Below are 20,618 nucleotides of genomic sequence, written 5' to 3'. Positions count from 1 at the left end.
CTTTATATGTGTTATATATAATCAGAAAAAAAAAAGCTATTTTCATTTTGAAGGAAATAAAAATAAAAAACTAAAAATAAAACCAAGAGATCAGAAATCAATAGTGTTATAGAGCTACCTACCAAAGCATTTTCTGCAATGTCTACTTGGAAAAACTTTCCAACAGTCTCCTGCAATGGAATAAAGTTAATCAGATAATACAAAAACAAAAACCCACTCACAAAACAAAATAACTGTTGAAACTGCTAAAGGACAAAGTGGCAATCATAGAGTCATTTTCAGCTTTGTAAGGGTATTTTTCTGCATTAAAACCAGTATGGTAAACAATTAGCTTTAATAACATATAGTAAGTTACACAGACTTAAATATATGCAACCATGCCTATATTTAACACATTTAACTATATTTAATAAAATACACAACATGGGTGTGAGTAATCAACCTCTTTAGTTCACTCCACTGAATTAAGGCTTATGTGTTAACTTTTCCATAGCACAACATGCTGAGAGCTAGTCCCCACTCCTGGGCCACAAAACACCTGGATGGTTTTCCTGCCTTTCAGTTGTTCCTTCAAAGAGTTTACAAAGAGTAAAGACTTAATAAACACAGACACTTGGGGAGAAGGGGAGCTCACTGGTTTCATTTTCCCTGTTTCATCTCTTCTTTCTTCCTTCCAAGAGCACCGCACCATTTCTTTCCCAGATTAACACCTTCCACTATGCTCTTTTCTCCAGGATTCTGCTCCGCCCATCACCATCCTTATTAATCTTCCATCTCTGTCTTCTGTGTCTCTTTCCCTTACCTTGAAACAGGCATAAGCCTCCGAATCTCTCCTCCCCTCTAACTACCTTCTAGTTGTTTTGTTTGCAATCTACAACTCCAATTCTCATTAATGTCTTTCTCCTCGATTCTTGGTAACCTATTCCCACTTTCACTGCTCTAACAATACTATTTATAAAGATTATTAATGATCTAATCAACTACAACAGCATGTCTGCTTTCAGTCCTACCTTACTTGACCTCTTTGAAGTCCAGCACTGTTGGTGGTCTCCTAGAAACTTCTTCAGTACTTTCTATTCTGCTTCCCCTCCTGATCCTTTCTACTTTGTGCATACTCCCTTCTTAAAGACCTTTCCTGTCCACAACTTGGAAAGGGTACCCTATTATTGCTTGGTCGCTGCTAACTAGTCAAGTGCAACTGGTGTGCAGGTGAATGTTTAACTACAGGCTTCAGAAAAAAAAAAAAGGTGCCCTGAGTTGTAGTGTTTGCCAATTAAAAAAAAAAATTTAGTAAGTTTGATATAATCAAAATCTAAATATGATACAAACTGAATTAAGGAAGACTTTCTTTAAAAATAGTCAAGTTTATTTCTTAAAGTAAATTAAGTCAAAGAATACATATACCTTATTCAAATGTTGTGCTATGTAACCTCTTCCACAACCAACATCCAAAGCAAGGGAAAAATTTCTAAAAAACAGACACAGAAGTTATGTTTTGTCTGTAATAACACAGTCCACAAGACAATTACTAAAAACTAATTTTTCTTAAGTAAAAACATTTTAATGAACACAAGTTTCAAAAAGTTACATCATCTGCCTTTTCTGCCTCACCTTATAAGCTGTTTCTACCAGAGAACATATTGAAGGAGCAAGTCTATCTAGTCCAGACATTCACAGGACCTCACAGTCAACTGGCTTTCCATGAGGTTGCTCCATGATGTGGATTCAAAGAACAAATTTAGTGGGGATATTTTAATTTAATAATATATACAAATAAAGAATGAAAAGAAGCTAACCTAAATTAACATGAAAATACCGGCATACTTGTCAGGAATTTAATTATCCCTTTTTCTCAAATTTGTTGAGGCAGCAAATAATTTAAAAATCATCATGTAAAATACCTTGAAATACTAACATGTTAAACTAAAAACAAAACAAAACACCAACTAAACAGTAGCTAACTTTTACTGAAATCTTAGCAGGTTTGGGGTGCCTGGGTGGCTCAGTCGTTGGGCGTCTGCCTTCAGCTTGGGTCGTGATCCTGGAGTCCTGGGATCAAGCCCCGGATCAGGCTCCCTGCTCGGCGGGAAGCCTGCTTCTCCCTCTCCCACTCCCCCTGCTTGTGTACCCTCTCTCACTGTCTCTCTTCTCTCTCTCTGTCAAATAAATAAATAAAATCTTAAAAACAAAAAAGAAATCTTAGCAGGTTCAAAGCAGTAAGTGTTCAAAGTAAGTCAACCCAAGGTCACTCAACTAATAAGCAGTAGTCAGAACTTGAATTCAGTTAGTCAGAATTTTGACCCAGAATTATTATCCCCCATACTACATTGCCTCCTCTAAATATATGTCATACAAAGCCAGTTCACACATCTAATTGTAAGCCAATTTCATATGACAAGAAAACTTAAAATTTTATCCACTAGTAACATTTTTTATATTGGAACCAAAATTGGCAGTCCTTTTTGAATTTCTGTTAAAAACTTATGTCAAAAATATAGACCACCAGTACACAGCTGGAGAACTGGTGGTAAGACAGAACCATTTATTTACATAATGCCTTCTATCTTGATTGTGAACACAGGCAGTATGACATGGTAAAGTACACAAGCTTTGGGATCAGAAAGACATGATTTAGAATTCTGGGCCTGTAATTTATTGGCTCTGTGACCATGGACAAGTGATTTAATCTTACTGAATCTGTTTCCCCATCTATAAAATGGAAAAGTTACTACCTCCCTCAAGAGAATTTTATGAAATGGTGCATTTAAAGTATCTAGCACAGTACAAATGCTCAACAGAAGTTGGTTATGAGTTGTTATTACCACAGATTATAAGTTTTTTTAAAAGATTTATTTATTCATGAGAGAGAGAGAGAGAGTGTGTGGGCGAGTGCACGAGTGGGGGGAGGGACAAAAGGAGAGGGGGAAGCAGACTCCCCACTAAGCAGGGAGCCCAATCCCAGGACCCTGGGATCATGACCTGAGCCAAAGGCAGACGCTTAACCAACTGCTTAATCACCCAGGAGTCCCCAGATTATAACACTATTAAATGGACTTCAGATACCACAAATAAGACATTTAATAATCTGCGGGGTTAGTTTTTTAAGAATCAACAAAACATCAGTGTGGACAATATAAACTATACTTTGTAAAAATAGAACATTAGTGCAAGGGCATTTACACTGGTATTTTTTTAGACTGGTATTTTTAATAATTTAGTTCCAAAGAGTTAATGTTAGTTTAAGACGTGTTTTTAGCCATAATCACAGGTCTCTCTGTAGATCTATGTTTTGCTCAGTACTATGACATAAAAGATTATAAAATCCATACTGATTTGGAAAATTTAATGTTTCATTTTTAATAAATGGCCTAAAATACAGGCAAATGAATGACTGCAGTACAGAGAACTAGCTATTTGTTTCAGAGCCTTAAAATAATGGAAGTAAACAGATGAAATGGGGGTGATTATTTGTAACAATGAGACATTTTTTGCCATATGAAATCAATTCATCCCAAGATTCTTTTAAGTAGCAAGAATATCTTTAAAAAAATGACTTGAATTTTTGATTTTAAAAAAATTCCCCTTTTATAAACAAATGTAATAAATTCATCCCATGTTGGTCCAATTTAATGGATGTCTTTTAAACAAAAGAGCACACAAAAGTGATTTGCTAACATCACAGAAAAATTCTACAGTAAAGACATTATTTAACCATTATTTATGTGGTTCCTGCCACACAGCTGTAAACCTGAATTTGTAAAATTGTTATGCCTAATACAGAGCAATGAATTCATCAAGGTTTTAATACTTCATTAAAGTGTTCTCTTCTCAAATGTGCCTCTATATAATTGTCATAGAACCCTACTGCCATTAACAATACTTAAGATAAAATGGTCAGTCTCATATAACCTGAGTGGGGAACAAATCTAGGTAGATTTCCTTCACTGAGATAGTAAAGATTCTGTTGTTAATTATAGTTAAACTTTTAAAGCTAGGTTTATTAAATCTTAAAAATTCACAGGTGGTCAATTTTTACCTCCATTTTTGGAGCAATGTTTTCATTACTGGCTTTTAGCCAAATGAAATTGGATCAGTCATTCAGGCTCATAGAGAAGCTATGAGTTGTACTTCTATTCATTCTTTTTTTTTTTTTTTTTTGGCAAAAAGGAAAAAAAAAGGAACACTTGTTCTCCAGACATAAAAAGGGAGAGACTTGGGGTGCCTGAATGGCTCAGTCAGTTAAGCATCTGTGTTTGGCTCAGGTCATGATCCCAGGGTCCTGGGATGAAGCACCACATCGGGCTCCCTGCTCAGTGGGGAGTCTGCTTCTCCCTCTCCCTGTGCCCCTGCTCTCTCTCTCAAAAAAAAAAAAAAAGAACTTAAGAGTGTGATTAAAATCACTAATCCTGGTAATAAATTCCTCCAGATTCTGCCATTCAAGACATTAAGCTCTCAGCATTCAATCTCTTGAATCTTCAGTCAAAGTTAATTGTATTTTATTATGATAATCATCACTTACCTGGCTATGTCGTACACACGGTCTGCAATCTGACTTCCAACCTGAAGGATTACAAGCAGCAATGATGTATATAAGTTGAGTAGGTTTAAAAGAGAAGCAACACTTTTTCTAGTATTCAATAATCCACAATTCAATAAACCTGTGGATTATTACTTATGTTTCAACATGTTGATAAGTACTTCTCTCTATCCCATTTTCAATTTGACCACAAATTATATAAATTTGACCATAAGTTATAAACACCATAAATTAAACTATCCCAGGAAACAAATTCAGGCAAATTACTTCAGAAGTCCATTTAATGAATCCAAGACTAAATATTCATGAATATGTATATATCTGGCTTTTACACTGTATGTTCTATATAAGATTACAAGGATAAGAAGCAACAGGAGCATAACAGATACATTATTGTCCACAGATATTAGCATGAGGTATATGAAAGTGAAAAAATATTGTTAGCTATGGTTTATTACAGATCAATGTATAAATGATCACTTAAAAACTCTATTATTTAGGGGCGCCTGGGTGGCTCAGTTGTTGGGCATCTGCCTTCGGCTCAGGTCATGATCCCAGGGTCCTGGATCAAGCCCTGTGTCGGGCTCCCTTCTCAGTGGGAAGACTGCTTCTCCCTCTCCCATTCCCCCCTGCTTGTGTTCCCTTTCTTGGTGTCTCTGTCAAATAAATAAATAAAATCTTTAAAACAAAACAAAACAAACAAAACTCTGTTATCTGAAGACACCTAAGAAATTCTGTGGAACTACTAAACAAGTAAACAACTTTTCCAAGGAACATGTGCAAATTAGAAAGTCAGCCAAATCTGAAGAAATTGCACTTTATGTTATTCTCCCCAATCCCATCCCAATCTAAAAAAGGCCATAAAGTAGGTGCTTCCTCTTTGCTAGGCTAGCTTCATCTGTCAAGAATAAAGATGTGAGAAATATTCCTCACATTCTACTATTCCTTCATAAACATCCCAGAGTTTCTATTAGGACTTGGAAGTTCAGAACATATGTGTATTTGCTCTGGGGGTAGTAGGGGAAGGGCAAGAGGTATACCAGATCTATACGCTTTGCTTGGAGAAGAGTGGTTAGAAACATACATCTTCTCAGTACAGGTCATTATGAACCCTAAGAACGAACACAGTCATCATCTGGTCAGAGCAAGCTTGCACAGAGCTCAAAAACTGTTTCTTGCTTCGGCTTTAAAGAGTTCACTACACTTAACTTCAATTTTGCTTCATCCTCAAAGAAATATTTACTTAGGCCTGAACTTGGTGCTGTGTGTCCAGAGAGTAGAAACCCTGTTTCTAGTCCACCTGGACAGAGGAAGAGGTCTTTCAAACAAGCACAAATCTGAGATCTTAATTTATCTTAATTACTTTTCCTAAAACATAAATCAGATCCTATCACTCCACTGCTTAATTCAACAGGCTAGGGGCGCCTGGATGGCTCAGTTGGTTAAGTGACCAACTCTTTATTTTGGCTCAGGTCATGATCTCAGGGCTGTGAGATCTAGTCCCAGGGCTGACTCTTCCCAACCCGCCCCCCCAAAAAACAAACAAAACCCATTCAACTGGCTCACATTCCTCTAGAACAGTACTGACCAAGAGAAAAACAATGAGAGCCATATGTGTCATTTTAATTTTCTAATAGCCACTTTTAAAAAGTAGAAAGGAACAGGAGAAATTATTTTTCACATATTTTACTTAGCCCAATATATCAAAACTACAATTTCAACACGTAATCAAGATTTAAAAAAACTGTTAATGATATATTTTGCATCCTTTTTTCACACTAAGTCACTGAAATCAAGTGTATTTTACAGATACAGCACAGCTCAACTGGACTAGCTACATTTCAGGCACTCAATAGCCACATGTGGCCAGAGATTACCACACTGAATGGGCAGTTCAGTTAGACGAGAAAATCCAAAGTTCTTATCTGCAGCCCTAATAACCTGCGCCTTCCCTCTGACCTCCTCTCCCACTCTCTCCTTCACGGAAGCTTCACTGGAGGTCTCAACAAGGTTCTTTCCATCTCAGAAACTCTTCACTTGTCCTTCCCTTTGCTTATAAGGCTATTCCCTCCAGATCTTAGCTTGCCTAATTCCTCATCATGTCGTCTGCCTGAGCGGCCTTCTCTGACCATCGCAGTCATTATACCACTTCACTTTAGTACCTCACCTTACTTCTTTGGCTGAAATTACATTTCTTGTTCACCGACGCCCCCAAGAATGAAACCTCCTGAGGGCAGCGGTCTTACTCTGCCCAGGACAGAGCTGTAACTCAAGCGATATTTGCTGAATGAATGAATAGCACCTTACAAATAACCTCACCCACCCCTTCAGTGATTACAGTAGACGCTGAGACGGGCAGGGCAGCTGCTCAAGGTCACCGGCGGGTGGGGTCAGCTGGGGTCGGTTGGGACCTGGCCGGAGCCCCCGAACCGGCGCCAGAGCTCGGCGCCGCCCTCCCCCACTGCCCCGCGGGCTCACCTCCTCCTTCAGGTAGTCAAACTTCATCGGCTCAGGCTGCCGGGCCGCCCAGTTTTTCTGTTTCCTCTTCAGATCCCGGTCGAAGATATTTAAGGCTCTGGGCGAGGTGCTGCCCGGAGAGACGCCGGAGGCGACCTTCCTGAGGCGGAGGCTCTTTGCTGGGACCCCCGCGGCAGGAGGTCGTCGCCACAAGAGCCAAAGACCGCCCAGCCCCAGCATGTCCAACGGTGACGCCACTTGCAGGTGCACTTATCTTGCGCATGCGCCACCGCGGCTCCGGCGCCTGCGCCGGAGATCGCCGCGGAGGGGAAAGGGGAAGTAGTTTGGCCCAGTTCTCTTGCCATCACGGCGGAGCGTCACGCGGAGGATTGTGGGTGTGTGTCGCACGTGAGACTCGGCGAAAGCTCAGAGGAGGTTAGTGGATTTGGGTTTCCAAGAAAGGCTGTGGAGGGTGCCGAACCAGTCTTTGACAGGGTCTTCTTTGGATTCATAAGGGGTTGCGCCCTTTTTTTTTTTGCCATTCCAGTCTCATTTTTCAGACTTCCTTTGTCCTCTCCAGGGTCCTGTCGAGGGACCTCAGCCCAGTAGCCGTACCCTGAGGTTTGGGGTTAGGAAGGAGATCGCCGTTCTAGGACCACCCTGGTGTTCTCCGCTTTAGAGGGTCGGTAGACGGGAGAGTGGGCTGTGGAGTTGAAGGTGGGCATCGGAAGGTGAGGTCAGGTCACCCATCTCTGTCTGAATATCTGACGTTTATTGAATGCTTTCGTTGTAAACCTATATATGCATTGTCACTAATAGTTGGATGAGATGGTACCTACCTTGTTCCCTATTTGTTCAGAGGGGTAAATGCTTACGTGTGTAAGTGCATCATTGAAACCTATGTGTCTTTTTTTAACGTATAAAAAAATTGTTTTCAAATTTAAGGAAAAAATATAAGCCTTGCTTTCAAAACAAAGCACTGCTACCCTGTTTGATCAGTTCCTTTTTGTTCTTAATAATCGATGACTCGTGGGACGCCTGGGTGGCTCATCGGTTAAGCGTCTGCCTTCGGCTCCAGTCATGATCCCAGGGTCCTGGGATCCAGTGCCCCATGGCCTCCTTGCTCAGCAGGGGAGCCTGCTTCTCCCTCTGCCTGCCGCTCCCCCTGCTTGTGCGCTGTCTCTCTCTTTCTCTCTCTCTCTCTGACAAATGTTTAGATAAAATCTTAAAAAAAAAGTCAATGACTCTTAGCTGTGCAAAAATCAAATCGAGATGCTAAACCCTTACTGTTTTCAAGGGAACAGTACTAATCTCTCTCTCTCTCTCTCTCTCTCTCACACACACACACACACACACACACAGTCTAATTATGTTTTGGGGAGAACCAGCCCACTTGGGCCTTACTTATAGAATAAGAAATTACACAGAGAAGAGATGTTTATTAATAGCTGGGATGAAAATTTATATGGTTTTTGAAGGATGATCGGATTTAAAGAGGGAATTTTGTGAGCTGAATCTGAATTGATTCGAGTCTGTTTAGTTAGGAGASTAGGCTTGTAGAATAGTAGCATGAAGTAAGGACTAACAGAAAGAATGGGACCAGAATGTGAAGAGACAAATAGGACCAACTGAGGCTTGGGAAGCTTTTGATTACATTAGCTTTTAACTTGTAACAGGTACACAGGTATACAAAAAGAAATGTAGAAATTCTAAGTGAGTGCAATTGGCTAGTAAGCGTTTGTCTCCCTCTGTAAAGCCCTGGAATTCTGCTTGGTTTTGTCTTAAATTTATTCCTCCAAATGCTCTATAAGCAAAAGAGGATAGTCTGATAGTTTTTGTTTTTCTGAATGTGACTCAGAATAAGTTGGGAAATGAAATTGGATGTGTTACCTTTATTTATATTTAACTTAGAATATATTGTGAATTAGCATTTTTTCCTGAAGCATCTTTTTTAACTAATCCATTATTGTAATATTTGTTTTACTTTTTAGGATTTTATTTCTTCAAGCATTTGTCCAGTCAGGCATTTAAAAATGGCATCCAAACAAGAAATAATGAGTGACCAGCGGTTTAGGAGGGTTACAAAAGACCCAAGATTTTGGGAAATGCCAGAAAAGGATCGAAAAGTCAAAATTGACAAGAGATTTCGAGCAATGTTTCATGACAAAAGGTTCAAGTTGAATTATGCTGTAGATAAAAGAGGACGCCCCATCAACCACAGCACTACAGAGGACTTGAAACGTTTTTACGACCTTTCAGATTCTGATTCAGATCTATCTGATGAAGATGATAAAGCACTGAACCAAAAGAAAATGAAGAAGAAAAAACCCCAGACTAACAACAAAATAGAATCAAAAAATCTAGTTGAGGAGAAAAAGAAAGAAACCAAGAAAATTAATCTAAAGGATTCTGGAGATAAAAATGATTCAGATAACTCTGACAGAATCCAGAAAATGAAAAAGTCATGCAAATCTGAGAAGGTAGATTCAAAAATAAGTCCCAAGAAAGACAGAGAAAAATTTACACAAAAAAGTGCAACAGAGAAGAAAAGCATTGTTCAGCACTGTACAGACTCATGTCCCAAAGGAAAACTAAGCACAGGAGACTTGGGCCCCTCTGAAACTGTGAAATCTCCCAAGGTCAAGTACTCCGAGACAAGAAGAGAAATGCAATCAGGTTGGTTGGAAAGAATTATAGGTTCTTTGATATTACATTATTTATTTTTATACTGATTTTTTTTTTAAGAAAGCATATATAGTATTTTCATAATATAATGGGAATGATCAAATGCTTATTTGGGAGTATAAAGCTGTGAAAGAAAAAAATGCCATAAAATGATTATTAATTTTTTATTTGGTGCTATAATGGCTAAGAGAGGAAAACTTAAGGCTAATGAATGATTTTGATTTGTGGTAGGCACTAGTGAGAGCTATATTCTTTAGCCAGATAAAGTGTTATATGTTGTCATCACATGGTAAGAAGAGGTGTGTCTGAAAAGGGCTAGTAGAGTTGTGTGTTCATCCATCCTTCATTCAACTACTTTTAGTAACTAGTATGTGGCAGGTAGAAAATGAGTAAGACATGGTCCCCCATCTTGGGGCTACTGCTAGCTTATATGATGCCTGTGCAAATTAGAAAAAGTTATGCCCTGGGGCGCCTGGGTGGCTCAGTCGTTAAGCGTCTGCCTTCAGCTCAGGTCATGATCCCAGGGTCCTGGGTTCGAGCCCCGCATCGGGGTCCCTGCTCCGCCGGACGCCTGTTTCTCCCTCTCCCACTCCCCCTGCTTGTGTTCCCTCTCTCACTGTGTCTCTCTCTGTCAAATAAATAAATAAAATCTTTTTTTTTAAAAAGAAAAAGTTATGCCCTTTTGGATACATAGAGCTCTTAGAGTTCGCAGTTTGGTAAGGGACAGCATCTTTGAGTGAAGCAGTGGGTTTATTCCCCCTGAACAGACACAGCACCTCTGCAAGGTGCATAGCTTGTTGAGTGGATTTGATCTTGATTTCAGCCCTTCCCAAGATCCAAGATCCTGTATTGCAAATAAAAGCCTGCTAAACTCTACAGTGGCACCAGCCAAAAGCAGCACTGTCCAGTAAAAAAATGTGTAATTTTGAATTTTCTAGTTGACACATTAAGAAGTGAAAAAAGGTGAAATTAATTTTAGTAACGTACTCTATTTAATACACCAAAAATTTGTTTTAATGTGTAATCAACTTAAATTTTAATGGCATAGTTTGCATTCTATTTTCATAGTAATCTCAAGTATAAAATTTGGACGAGCCACATTACAAGTGCTCAGTTGCCACATGTGGCTGCAGGTTACATACTGGACACCACATATCTAAAGTGGAAGAAATTAGATCTGTAACATAATAAAATAATAGTGTCATAAAAGATGTTTAGCAGAGGGCTGTGGGAATTCAGAGGAAGAGGTCACTCAAGTTATGGTAACCAGAGAAAAACTTAAGGGAAGTACCATAGGGTTTGGAAAAAGTAAATTGAGAGACCAGAGCACTCTGTATAGAATGGACTTTTTGAGCAAAGATATGGTTGGATATGTTCAGAAGAAATCAGTATCCCCATTTGATTAGATAATAAGATCTCTGAAGGGGTAAGTGAGTAATACATCTAGAAAAGATTGTTTGGAACTAAGAAACATCTGATTCTGGTTCATACTTACTTGTTTACTGAGCTTATTAAAATTTGGTGTCCCCTCCAGTAGCAAGAAATTTTGAGTGTTGGTGTTGCCTGTTGTTTATGTTGTTAACTGAAAAATTGGTATTCAGATGAGCCAAAGGCTGGCCATGATTACAAGAGGATAGGCATTGGGAAAAAGTCAGAGAGGACTTGACAGGCTGAGATCACATTTGAAAGGTAGGAGGTATCAGGCAGTGGATAGAATTCTAGATAGCAGGAACTAGGAGGTAAGAGTGGGATCTCTTTCCATTTGTAGTGAACCAGGCAGCAAACTGAGGTATAGGGAAAGGGATAGGAGTTTGGTTACTGAAATTGGAAAATAAGAATAGGAACAGCAGCAAGGTTTGTTTGATGATGAGATTGTGAGGCAAGTCAGTCTAGCATCTTAAATTTCACTTGATTTAGGGCACTGGATTAATAAAACATATCCATATAATCCTTTGGATTGATTTTATAGAATCTTTTTGCCTATCCTTTTTTTATTAAAATTTCTCAATAAGCTTGAGAAATTAGGATAGATTAATCAGGAAACAAGGCTAAAGTGATTTATGTGAGGATACACAGAGCTGGGCCTGCAACTCAAGTCTTTGTAAAATCTTTCTACCGCCTCATATTGCTTCCAGTAGTTTACATTGGTTCCACAGTCTAGAAAGGCAGTGTGTGTAAGTAGGGATTAGTGACTTCATATGTAAACATCTTTTGTTCATTATTCATCAGCTACCAGCAACTACTGTGTGCAGAGAGTTTTTTTTTTTTTTTAAGATTTTATTTATTTGAGAGAGAGATCACAAGCAGGGGGGAAGGGGTAGAGGGAGAAGCAGACTCCCCACTGAGCAGGGAGCCCAGTGCAGGACTCCATCCTAGGACCCTGGGATCATGACCTGAGCCAAAGGTAGATGCCTAACCAACTGAGCCACCCAGGCGCTCCTGCAGAGAGCTTTTTAAGTGCTACAACGTAAAGGTGATGTGAAGAGTGCAGTTTGGTATTATGGGTCATAAAATGTTGATTCCCAGCATTGCACCCCTAAGAACTTATTTTAAGTAAATAATTGGGCTTTTGTGCAAAGAATGTGCATCTTAGCATTGTTTTTAAAATTTTGAAAGTAACATAAATCATTAGGGAATTGATTAAATAAATTGTGATATATCCAAACATGTTTATGATATATGAAGTTTTAAAAATAAGTTACAAAATAGTATAAACTGTATGATTAGCTACTTAAAAAAATTAGTGGATACATCATAGAAAACAAATTTAGGGAATTATGTACCAAAATAACCATCCAGTTATCTTTGAATGAAAAATTACCAGTCATTTTTATTTTCTTAATTAAACCATAATTAAACCATATTTTCTTAAGTTTTTTGCAATGAGCATTCATTACATTTATAAAGCATTTTTTTTAGGTAGCTAGGTAAGTACTGTTTACAGTTACTATTGGAGCAGTACCATCCAGGAATAGAGATAATCCCACATTATCTAGCCAGTACATGGTGGACTCTGAGCGAATATTTACTGAATGAATCAATACTCTGAATGTACTTGATGTTGTCAAAAATATTAAAATACTAGATCTTTTTTAAGTCTTGCGTGTATCATTTTATTATACAACCCAGAGTGTGGTATGTGTACCACATATGTATGTGGTACACGTATGTGTACCATTGTCATATGTGAAAACAGGGCATATGTGAGATGATACTCAAACTTTTTTATGTTAATAGGTATGTATTTGTTTCAACATCTTAGGAAAAAATGTAATCACTATATTACATCTGTTAGAACAAATCTGATTTTTTTAACTTAAAAAAATTCAGTTTAATGAAAAACAGTGAAATGCAAAAATCGTTTAATGGTATAATAATGACTGATGCTTGAGAAATATTGCAATATTAGATAAAGCTAAGCCCCCGAGGTGTTATTTCTGAGCATATTGCTAAAGGTGAATTCTGATGCTTGTCTCGTAGTAACTTTCTTTCACTGTTGTGGTGGCGTTTTCCTAATCCCATATGCAGAACTTAACAATCGTGCATTTTTTTTTGCTTTTTCACACCTACTGGCTATTTTTTATGTTCCCCCACTCTCTTACGTGGGTACATCATAGAAAACAAATTTAGGGAATTATGTACCAAAATAACCATCCAGTTATCTTTGAATGAAAAATTCAAAGATAAAATAAAAACCCATTTCTTTTCCTCCTAGCAGAACTCTTTTTCATTTAGCCTCAGGTCAAATGGTATCTTCGTGAAGCCTTTCTTATTATAAATATCTCTCTACAGGGAAATTTAGATGTCTCTTCTGTGTTACTTTAGAACATAGCTTCATAAATTAGTAAACAATTTCTTTTTGTTTATGAACCTATCAAGAGCGTTAGATCATGTTACAAGCCATCTCCCTTTTCCCTTTCCTGAGCTCAATGCATTTTACATAGTAGATAATAAATATTTGGTCAATGAATGACTATTATAAGATTATAGGACCAAGGGAAAAACTAAGTTCGAATTTCATTCCAAGTGTTAAGCTTTTAAATTTATTTTTTAATTCTACAAGCAGAGCCTGTAAGCAGAAACATAAGCTCCAACTTAAAGGTGAATAAAATGTGTAAGATACTGTATATCAACATACACATATACCCACAATAGAATCATACGATTGCTTTAGAAATAGAAAATGAGTTTTTTCAAAGTTATGTGGGCTAAAAAATCCAACTTAAGTAAAAACAGTCTTACTTTTCGTATATCGCTAGCCATAGTTAGTTACAAAGTTCAAGATTTAGCAGAAAACTTACTATTTTGCTCTGCATAGGTGATCTCATCCACATCACAATTTCTGTTATTACTACACATGAATGAGTGAAAAATTTTATCTCCAGCGTGCAACTTTTCAGAGCTGTAGACTCAGACGGCCAGCAGCCTTCTTTATATCTCCTCTTATGCGATTCAAAGGCACTTCAAATTCAGCATATTGAAAACTGAACTCATGATGTACCTCTACCAAACAGCAAACTGGTTCTTTTCCAACATCACATGTTTATCCAGTTAGCTAGCTAGCTCTGCACGCCAGGAAGCTAGAACTCATCTTTGACATTTCTAAAACTTCTCTGTCCCATACTGCAAGCCCCTGTCACTAATTACTGTTGATTTTACCTCCTGACTCTGCAACTCTGAAGTGAATCCATTCACGTCTTTTTGTCTCTTTCTAACAGTTTAGTGCTACCTTCATCTCTTGCTAGGAGTATAGTACTATACTTCTAATTCTGTAGTCACATCTGCTTTTGACTCCCTCCAATTTTCTATAGCTAGTCAAGGTGATCTCGCTGTGCAAATCTGATGATGTTGCTCTTTCTGAAAATATTAACAGTGGCTTCTCACTGCTTTTATGACAAAGTCTAAACCTTCTCCATGGTTTTTGGGAAGCATGGCCCCTACCTCACTTTCAGTTTAATTTCTTACTTGACTCCTGGCCATCTGCAATCGAGACATTCTTGCCAATTTTTTCTTATTCGTGGATCTTTGCGTTTGGTTTTTTTTTTGGTGTTTGGAACATTTCCCTCATCTATTAGTCTAATCTTGAATACCTCCTCTTCATCCTTCAAGTAGCAACTCAGTTATACTTATTTAGAGACTCTTATTGTATGCTTTTTATGTGTATTGATTTGATTGGTTTTATTTGGTTGATATCTGTCCATCTGTCCTCTCGACTATTAAGTTCATTGAGGGCACTGATAGCTTCTCTTGCCAATAATTTTTATTGAGCACCTAGCACACAGCAGGCACTCTGTAATTACTGAATGAATATGTGAATCTACTTGTATGATCTGGGTATATATCAAAATTTCTGTTAAGTAACTTCAGCATCAACTTTGCTGAATTTACGTTTTTTTAGTCTGTTTCATAGAAATTATATTTTTAATGCATTTGAGGTCAAAATAAGTTGGATTCCATTTAATTGTGTTTGCATTTTTTAAATTTCTCCCTCCTTTAATCTTTTTTGCAGTGATTCCACTAATAATGGCAAAAGACAGTGATGGTTATGGAAACTCTACAGGTGGTAAGATGTTTGACAAAGATGCTCTGGAGGAAGATTCAGAAAGTGCTAGTGAAATAGGTGATGAAGAATCTGAAGATGGAATTACAGGCACTGGTAGAACTTCAGCTGATAATGATGATGATGATGTTGATGGAAGTGAAAGTGCTGAGGAGGAGGATGAAGATGAGGATAGTGACAATGATGATGAAAGTGACAGTGGCCCTGATCTTGCAAGGGGTAAAGGAAATATAGAAACTAGTTCTGAAGATGAAGAAGATATGGCAGATTTACTGCCAGAGGACTCTGGTTTTGAGCATGCTTGGAGAGAATTAGATAAAGATGCTCCTCGGGCTGATGAGGTGAACTTTTGAATAAATTATTTATGAAAAACACAGTAAAAGTAGCTTTTATGGATGGTAGAATTGATGTCATTAAATTGAGTGGGAAAACCTTTATTGGTAAATAATATTCTTAATGATTATTCTGATTAAAACTTTTTGATATAAAATAACTTCTTGATATGGAAAGTAGCTATATAAATTAGATGTCTGTCCAAGCAAATAGAGATCAAAGAAAAGTCACATGAAATTTTTTTTTTTTAAGATTTTATTTATTTATTTGACAGAGAGGGAGACAGCGAGAGAGGGAACACAAGCAGGGGGATTGGGAGAGGGGGAAGAAGGCTTCCTGCTGAGCAGGGAGCCAGATGCTGGGCTCCATCCTAGACCTGAGCCAAAGGCAGACGCTTAACGACTGAGCCACCTAGGTGCCCCAGGTCACATGAAAGTTTTAGAAGATAACTTATTGTAGCTGGTAGTTTATATTTCAGTTCCTAGTGCACTATTGGAAATACTGTAGGGTAACATACTCAACCTCCATACGCATTCATGGGTAGCACAATAAACTTGGTTGTTAAAAAGTCAGCTGATTATCAAGTTCTGATTCAAGAACTAAGAACCTAGTAAGAGAAAGTGCTTATCTGCTGACGGTTTTACCACTGTGACTCAACCAAAGTTTTCTTTTACATGTTGAAACTACTTAGCTAAATACTGTATTGGTGATTTCAGAATCTGAGGAGGAAAGAAGACACATACTTTTTTGTATATTTTGCAAGTGATTGGAATGATAGAGATTATGTAATATTTAATTTTTCTCATTTCTTAGGTTACATGTCGATTAGCAGTTTGCAACATGGACTGGGACAGATTAAAGGCAAAAGATTTGCTAGCTCTGTTCAATTCATTTAAACCTAAAGGGGGTGTTATATTTTCCGTAAAGGTGAGAATTGATTTCATTTTGAAATATTTCTAAACATTTAAGCTTAATCTTCTTTTTAAGTCATAGTTTTAAGGAAAATAATCTGGCAGTTGTCTGGTACAGTTAGGTACAAAACTGGTAGAATAAATATAAAAGAAAGGAAGAGGTAAAATTATTGCTATTGATGGGTTATGTGATTGTATGTATTTTAAAAACCTAAAGAAATCAATTGAAAAGCTATTATAAAGCTCAGTAAAGGGACAGAATAAAATATTTTTAATTGCATTCTTCAATTCTTAACCAGTTAGGAAAAAAATCTATTTTTACTAGCAGTAGAAATGTAAAATCCTTGGGAATTACCTTAAACATATATGATATATATGAAGTAAACTATAACACTGGTTAAATTTGAAAAACTTAAATGTTGAGATACCATATTTTTGGAGAGCAAGCATAGTGATTTAAGAATTTAGGCTTTGCAGTATGACAGACCTGTATTCAAATCTTGATTCTGATGCATGCCATGTGATCTTGGGCATTTTATTAATTTCTCAGATGTGTTCTCTCACCTGACGAGTGGATATAACTAGCATTTCCTAGGGTAGTTGTAAGGATAAAATGATAAGAAGCTTACACTAAGTATTTAGTACAGTGCCTGAAACAGCTCTAAATTACTGTTCTGTTTATTTAAAGATGTCAGCTCTATAGTTTTAGTGTAGTTTCAAGCATAATCTCAGTTCCTATCAAAGAAAAAGGCTACCAGTAATCATCTAAAAGAATAAATAAGTCAAAATGACTAATAAATTTTTAGGAAAACATATCAGTATAAAAGGATTTGCCCTGTCAGATACAACATGTGAACATTTTATATTGCTACAAGAGTTAACAAGTTCAGGTGAAAATGGAAAGACGAATTGATGGAATGAAATAGATAAATAGAAGAGTTTATATTATAATATAGACCAAAGTAAGCTTGAATACCTGGCATTGGGACAAATGAGTGAGTCTTTGTGTAAAGAGCTTAGTTCAGATCTTCACCTCATCATAGTCCAAAATAAACTCCAGATAAAATAAGGGAAAAAAATTAAAACTCAAACCACAGAAACAGAATAAAATAGTATTGTGTTTTTGTTAAATCTTGTGTTTCAGGAAATGGATAGTAGGAATATCTAGACTTAGAAAAGGGAAAAACAGAATCAACAGATGTGACTACATATGTATTTAAAGCTTTTACATCAAAACCTGTTCCACTCAAATTAGTAAGAAAAACTCGAATCCCTATTTGATAGATTGCATATTGCAGAGAACTCAGGAAAGCATGTATTAGTTAGCAAAAATATGTTAAGGCCAGTAGCATCAGAACAATACAAATTAATATAGTTATAGTTTTTCTCAAAAGTAGCCAACATACAAAACTACCAAATCCCAATGAGGGAATCCTTTTTCTTTTATCAAGACCATCTAAACAGTGTGATAAGATTATCATCAGTTCTTTTCTATTTAAAGTATTTCTTAAAGCATTGGATAAATGATATGACTTAAGAGATAAAATAAAATTGTTTTTATGTTTTATATACTTCTTTAATCATTTTTGTATATTTTGTGTCAACTAATTAGTCATTTTGTGTGTGTGTGTTTACTTTTAAGTTCCTTGAGCACTTAGACTCTTGTTTTGCTTTTCTTAATTTTTCCCTTGGATCCCAGGACCATCTTGTCCCAGTTGATGTATGCAGGAGATAATTCTATTTTTGTTCTTAAGCTCCACATCTGTTACTCTCCAGCCAAAATGACTATTTTTAAGGAGATTCCTCAGGATGTTTTAGCTTCCTGTAGTAGGTTTGGAAGTGAGTCATCCTTCCTGTTTTCGTCGAGTTCAGTTGTAACTCTTAGAGTTCCTGACCTTGACAGGTCTGGATGTTCTAAGAAAAGTAAAGTATGAATTACATTGATCTTATTTTTTTGTGTTTAGATATATCCTTCCGAGTTTGGAAAGGAGAGGATGAAGGAAGAGCAAGTTCAAGGACCAGTAGAGTTATTAAGTATTCCTGAAGATGCTCCTGAAAAGGACTGGTATTAATATGTTACAGAAAATAAAACTAAATCTCATGAATTCATGTCACTAACTCAGAATTCTGGTCACTTTAATTGGACTAAAGTTTATGTTGTGCCTGCCTTTTATGGTTAAAACAAGTTGCAGAGCAGATTAAAGCTTGTCAGAAGTGACAACCTTTTGTGTGTATATTCATATTTCTGTATTCACAAAAACATTGCAGTTTTGAAAAATGTTCCATGATTAGACTGATTTAGGGTTCTCAGCCTCCTTGCTCTTAATTAGTAAGTTTTGTTTTTTTCCTGAGATATTGCTTTCCATATATGTGTCACTGAAATCCTGTTTGCCTTTGAAATATATGTATTTTTTAATTTGAGGATTAAATAAATAATGATAACAGGTTTTATTTTCATAATGTGTAGAAAAATTTTAAGGTAGTTTTTAAACCACTAGGTGGAGCTATATGTGCACATAATAAAAATGGTGGTTAAACAGACTGGTGGCAGACAGCCAATAAGACCCTCAAAGAGTATGTTGCAGTTAAATGAAATTAAACTTAAAACCATTTAGACTTGACAACACATCAATCTGGAATAAACATTTTACAAGATCAGGAATTTCTTTGTACTTAGAGCTAATGCTTTCCTAGCATATTTATTTTATAATACAGTGATCTTGTTCAGGAGTTTTACTTGAGGGACTATATGTGGTAGCAAAACAAAAAAATGACTATTCAAGAGTTAAAATTATGAGTAAGCATATGTAATTCTTACACTCTCCTTTTTTAGATACTAAATTTTAATTAAAATACCTAGTCTGTGCTTTGTCAAAATAATAAATTGAGCTTAAATATTTAATGCCCATAAATCACGAAGGAAAGATAGATTGGATGAAGTCCAGTTTGTAATATATTTTTCCTGAAATAATTAACATTTGTTTTTTAAAGGAAGATAGGTTGTGTTCCTGTATAGGTAAGCTTAATGAGTTTTCTACCTTTTAGGACTTCCAGAGAAAAATTGAGAGATTATCAATTCAAACGACTCAAGTACTATTATGCAGTAGTAGACTGTGATTCTCCTGAAACAGCTGGTAAAATTTATGAGGATTGTGATGGCCTGGAATTCGAAAGTAGTTGTTCATTCATAGATTTAAGGTAATCCAGTATGTGTCTTACCAATTTTATCTTGTAGCACAATATGATTTTAGGAAGTAAGATATTAGGCTGGTAGTATTTTCTGTTGTTTCATATTGTAAAAAAGGATTTTTTGGTTTAGGTGAACTCTGTCCTATGGAACATCACTCTTAACAAAGAAAACTATAATGAGAAAACGCTAAAGTATCGTGTATGAGTCACCCAACATTTATATCCTGAATTTCAGATATATTGGCTACGTTTTTAGGATAATGGGTTATATGCAGTGATACTCCTTTGCAACTCTCTTTTAGAACTGGGAACCAGGTGAATTAATTGAAAAAAAAAAAAAGCATTGAGGTGGGGGCAAAGGAATTTGCTAATAAATTGGTACCTCTAGACCTGTGCTAATAACAGTAGCTACTAGTCATATCTGTTTAATTAAAATTTTTAAAAATTTTAAATTTATTCATTTGCTTCATCACTGGACACATTTCAAGTACTTACTGGCCATATGTTGGACATAGCAGATACAGAACATTGCTATCATCACAGAAAGTTCCACTGAATGGTGCTGCTCTAAATGCTCAGTGAATGGATGGTGTTGCTGGCATTGTCTTCAGACTTGGGCGTTATTTTCACCCCATGCACAGGCTTCACTGGCCCAAAGCTGAAAAACCTTAAATGATGGTAAATGTCAGAGGCTTTGTTCTCAAAATGAAAATTTCCAAAAAAAATTTGCATCATTTCATAGTGCCTGGCTTTCATACTTCAAAGGCATTTGGACTGGTAGAAAAATACAAATAAAAATTTTGAATTGATAATTTGAGGTAAGATTTTAGTATGCTTGCATTTATAACAAGAAGGGCTTATCTCATCAGACAAGTATTTTTTTTCTTTTCTCTCTTAACAGTTTCAATAGGAGGTACTTGTTTTGAATGTTTAAATAGTAGGTACC

At 36.6% G+C, this 20,618-nt stretch overlaps 2 protein-coding genes across 7 annotated transcripts in view; one reads left to right on the top strand and one right to left on the bottom strand.

Moving 5' to 3' along the window:
- Positions 1–7,332, bottom strand: part of NDUFAF5 (NADH:ubiquinone oxidoreductase complex assembly factor 5) — a 28,092-nt gene extending 20,760 nt beyond the window's left edge. For 2 of the 4 annotated variants that reach the window (XR_012374120.1, XR_003209381.2), the window contains exons 1-4: positions 7,016–7,330; positions 4,520–4,560; positions 1,405–1,468; positions 123–170 (exon numbers count right to left, since the gene is read on the bottom strand). Coding sequence is in view for 1 of the 4 variants with exons in the window: in XM_025876856.2 (XP_025732641.1) it covers positions 123–170; positions 1,405–1,468; positions 4,520–4,560; positions 7,016–7,234 (372 nt within the window). In the remaining 3 variants the exon portion in view is untranslated. Of the gene's footprint in view, positions 1–122; positions 171–1,404; positions 1,469–4,519; positions 4,561–7,015 lie in introns of all 4 variants that reach the window. The other 2 variants (XR_003209380.2, XM_025876856.2) reach the window with 2 other exon arrangements.
- Positions 7,323–20,618, top strand: part of ESF1 (ESF1 nucleolar pre-rRNA processing protein homolog) — a 62,246-nt gene continuing 48,950 nt past the window's right edge. Inside the window, exons 1-7 of one of the 3 annotated variants that reach the window (XM_025876953.2) lie at positions 7,324–7,429; positions 7,575–7,711; positions 8,986–9,670; positions 15,189–15,580; positions 16,386–16,499; positions 18,448–18,548; positions 19,529–19,681. In XM_025876953.2, the coding sequence (XP_025732738.2) occupies positions 9,028–9,670; positions 15,189–15,580; positions 16,386–16,499; positions 18,448–18,548; positions 19,529–19,681 (1,403 nt within the window). In that variant the 5' untranslated portion in view covers positions 7,324–7,429; positions 7,575–7,711; positions 8,986–9,027. Of the gene's footprint in view, positions 7,430–7,484; positions 7,712–8,985; positions 9,671–15,188; positions 15,581–16,385; positions 16,500–18,447; positions 18,549–19,528; positions 19,682–20,618 lie in introns of those variants that run through there. The other 2 variants (XM_025876952.2, XM_073878404.1) reach the window with 2 other exon arrangements.

This window comes from Callorhinus ursinus, unplaced genomic scaffold, assembly GCF_003265705.2.
Source record: "Callorhinus ursinus isolate GAN/ISIS: 27379988/994484 unplaced genomic scaffold, GSC_fseal_2.0 scaffold29, whole genome shotgun sequence".
Taxonomy (NCBI): Eukaryota; Metazoa; Chordata; class Mammalia; order Carnivora; family Otariidae; genus Callorhinus; species Callorhinus ursinus.
The sequence above is the reverse complement of the archived record's forward strand: the minus strand, read 5'-3'. Positions and strand labels throughout refer to the sequence as shown.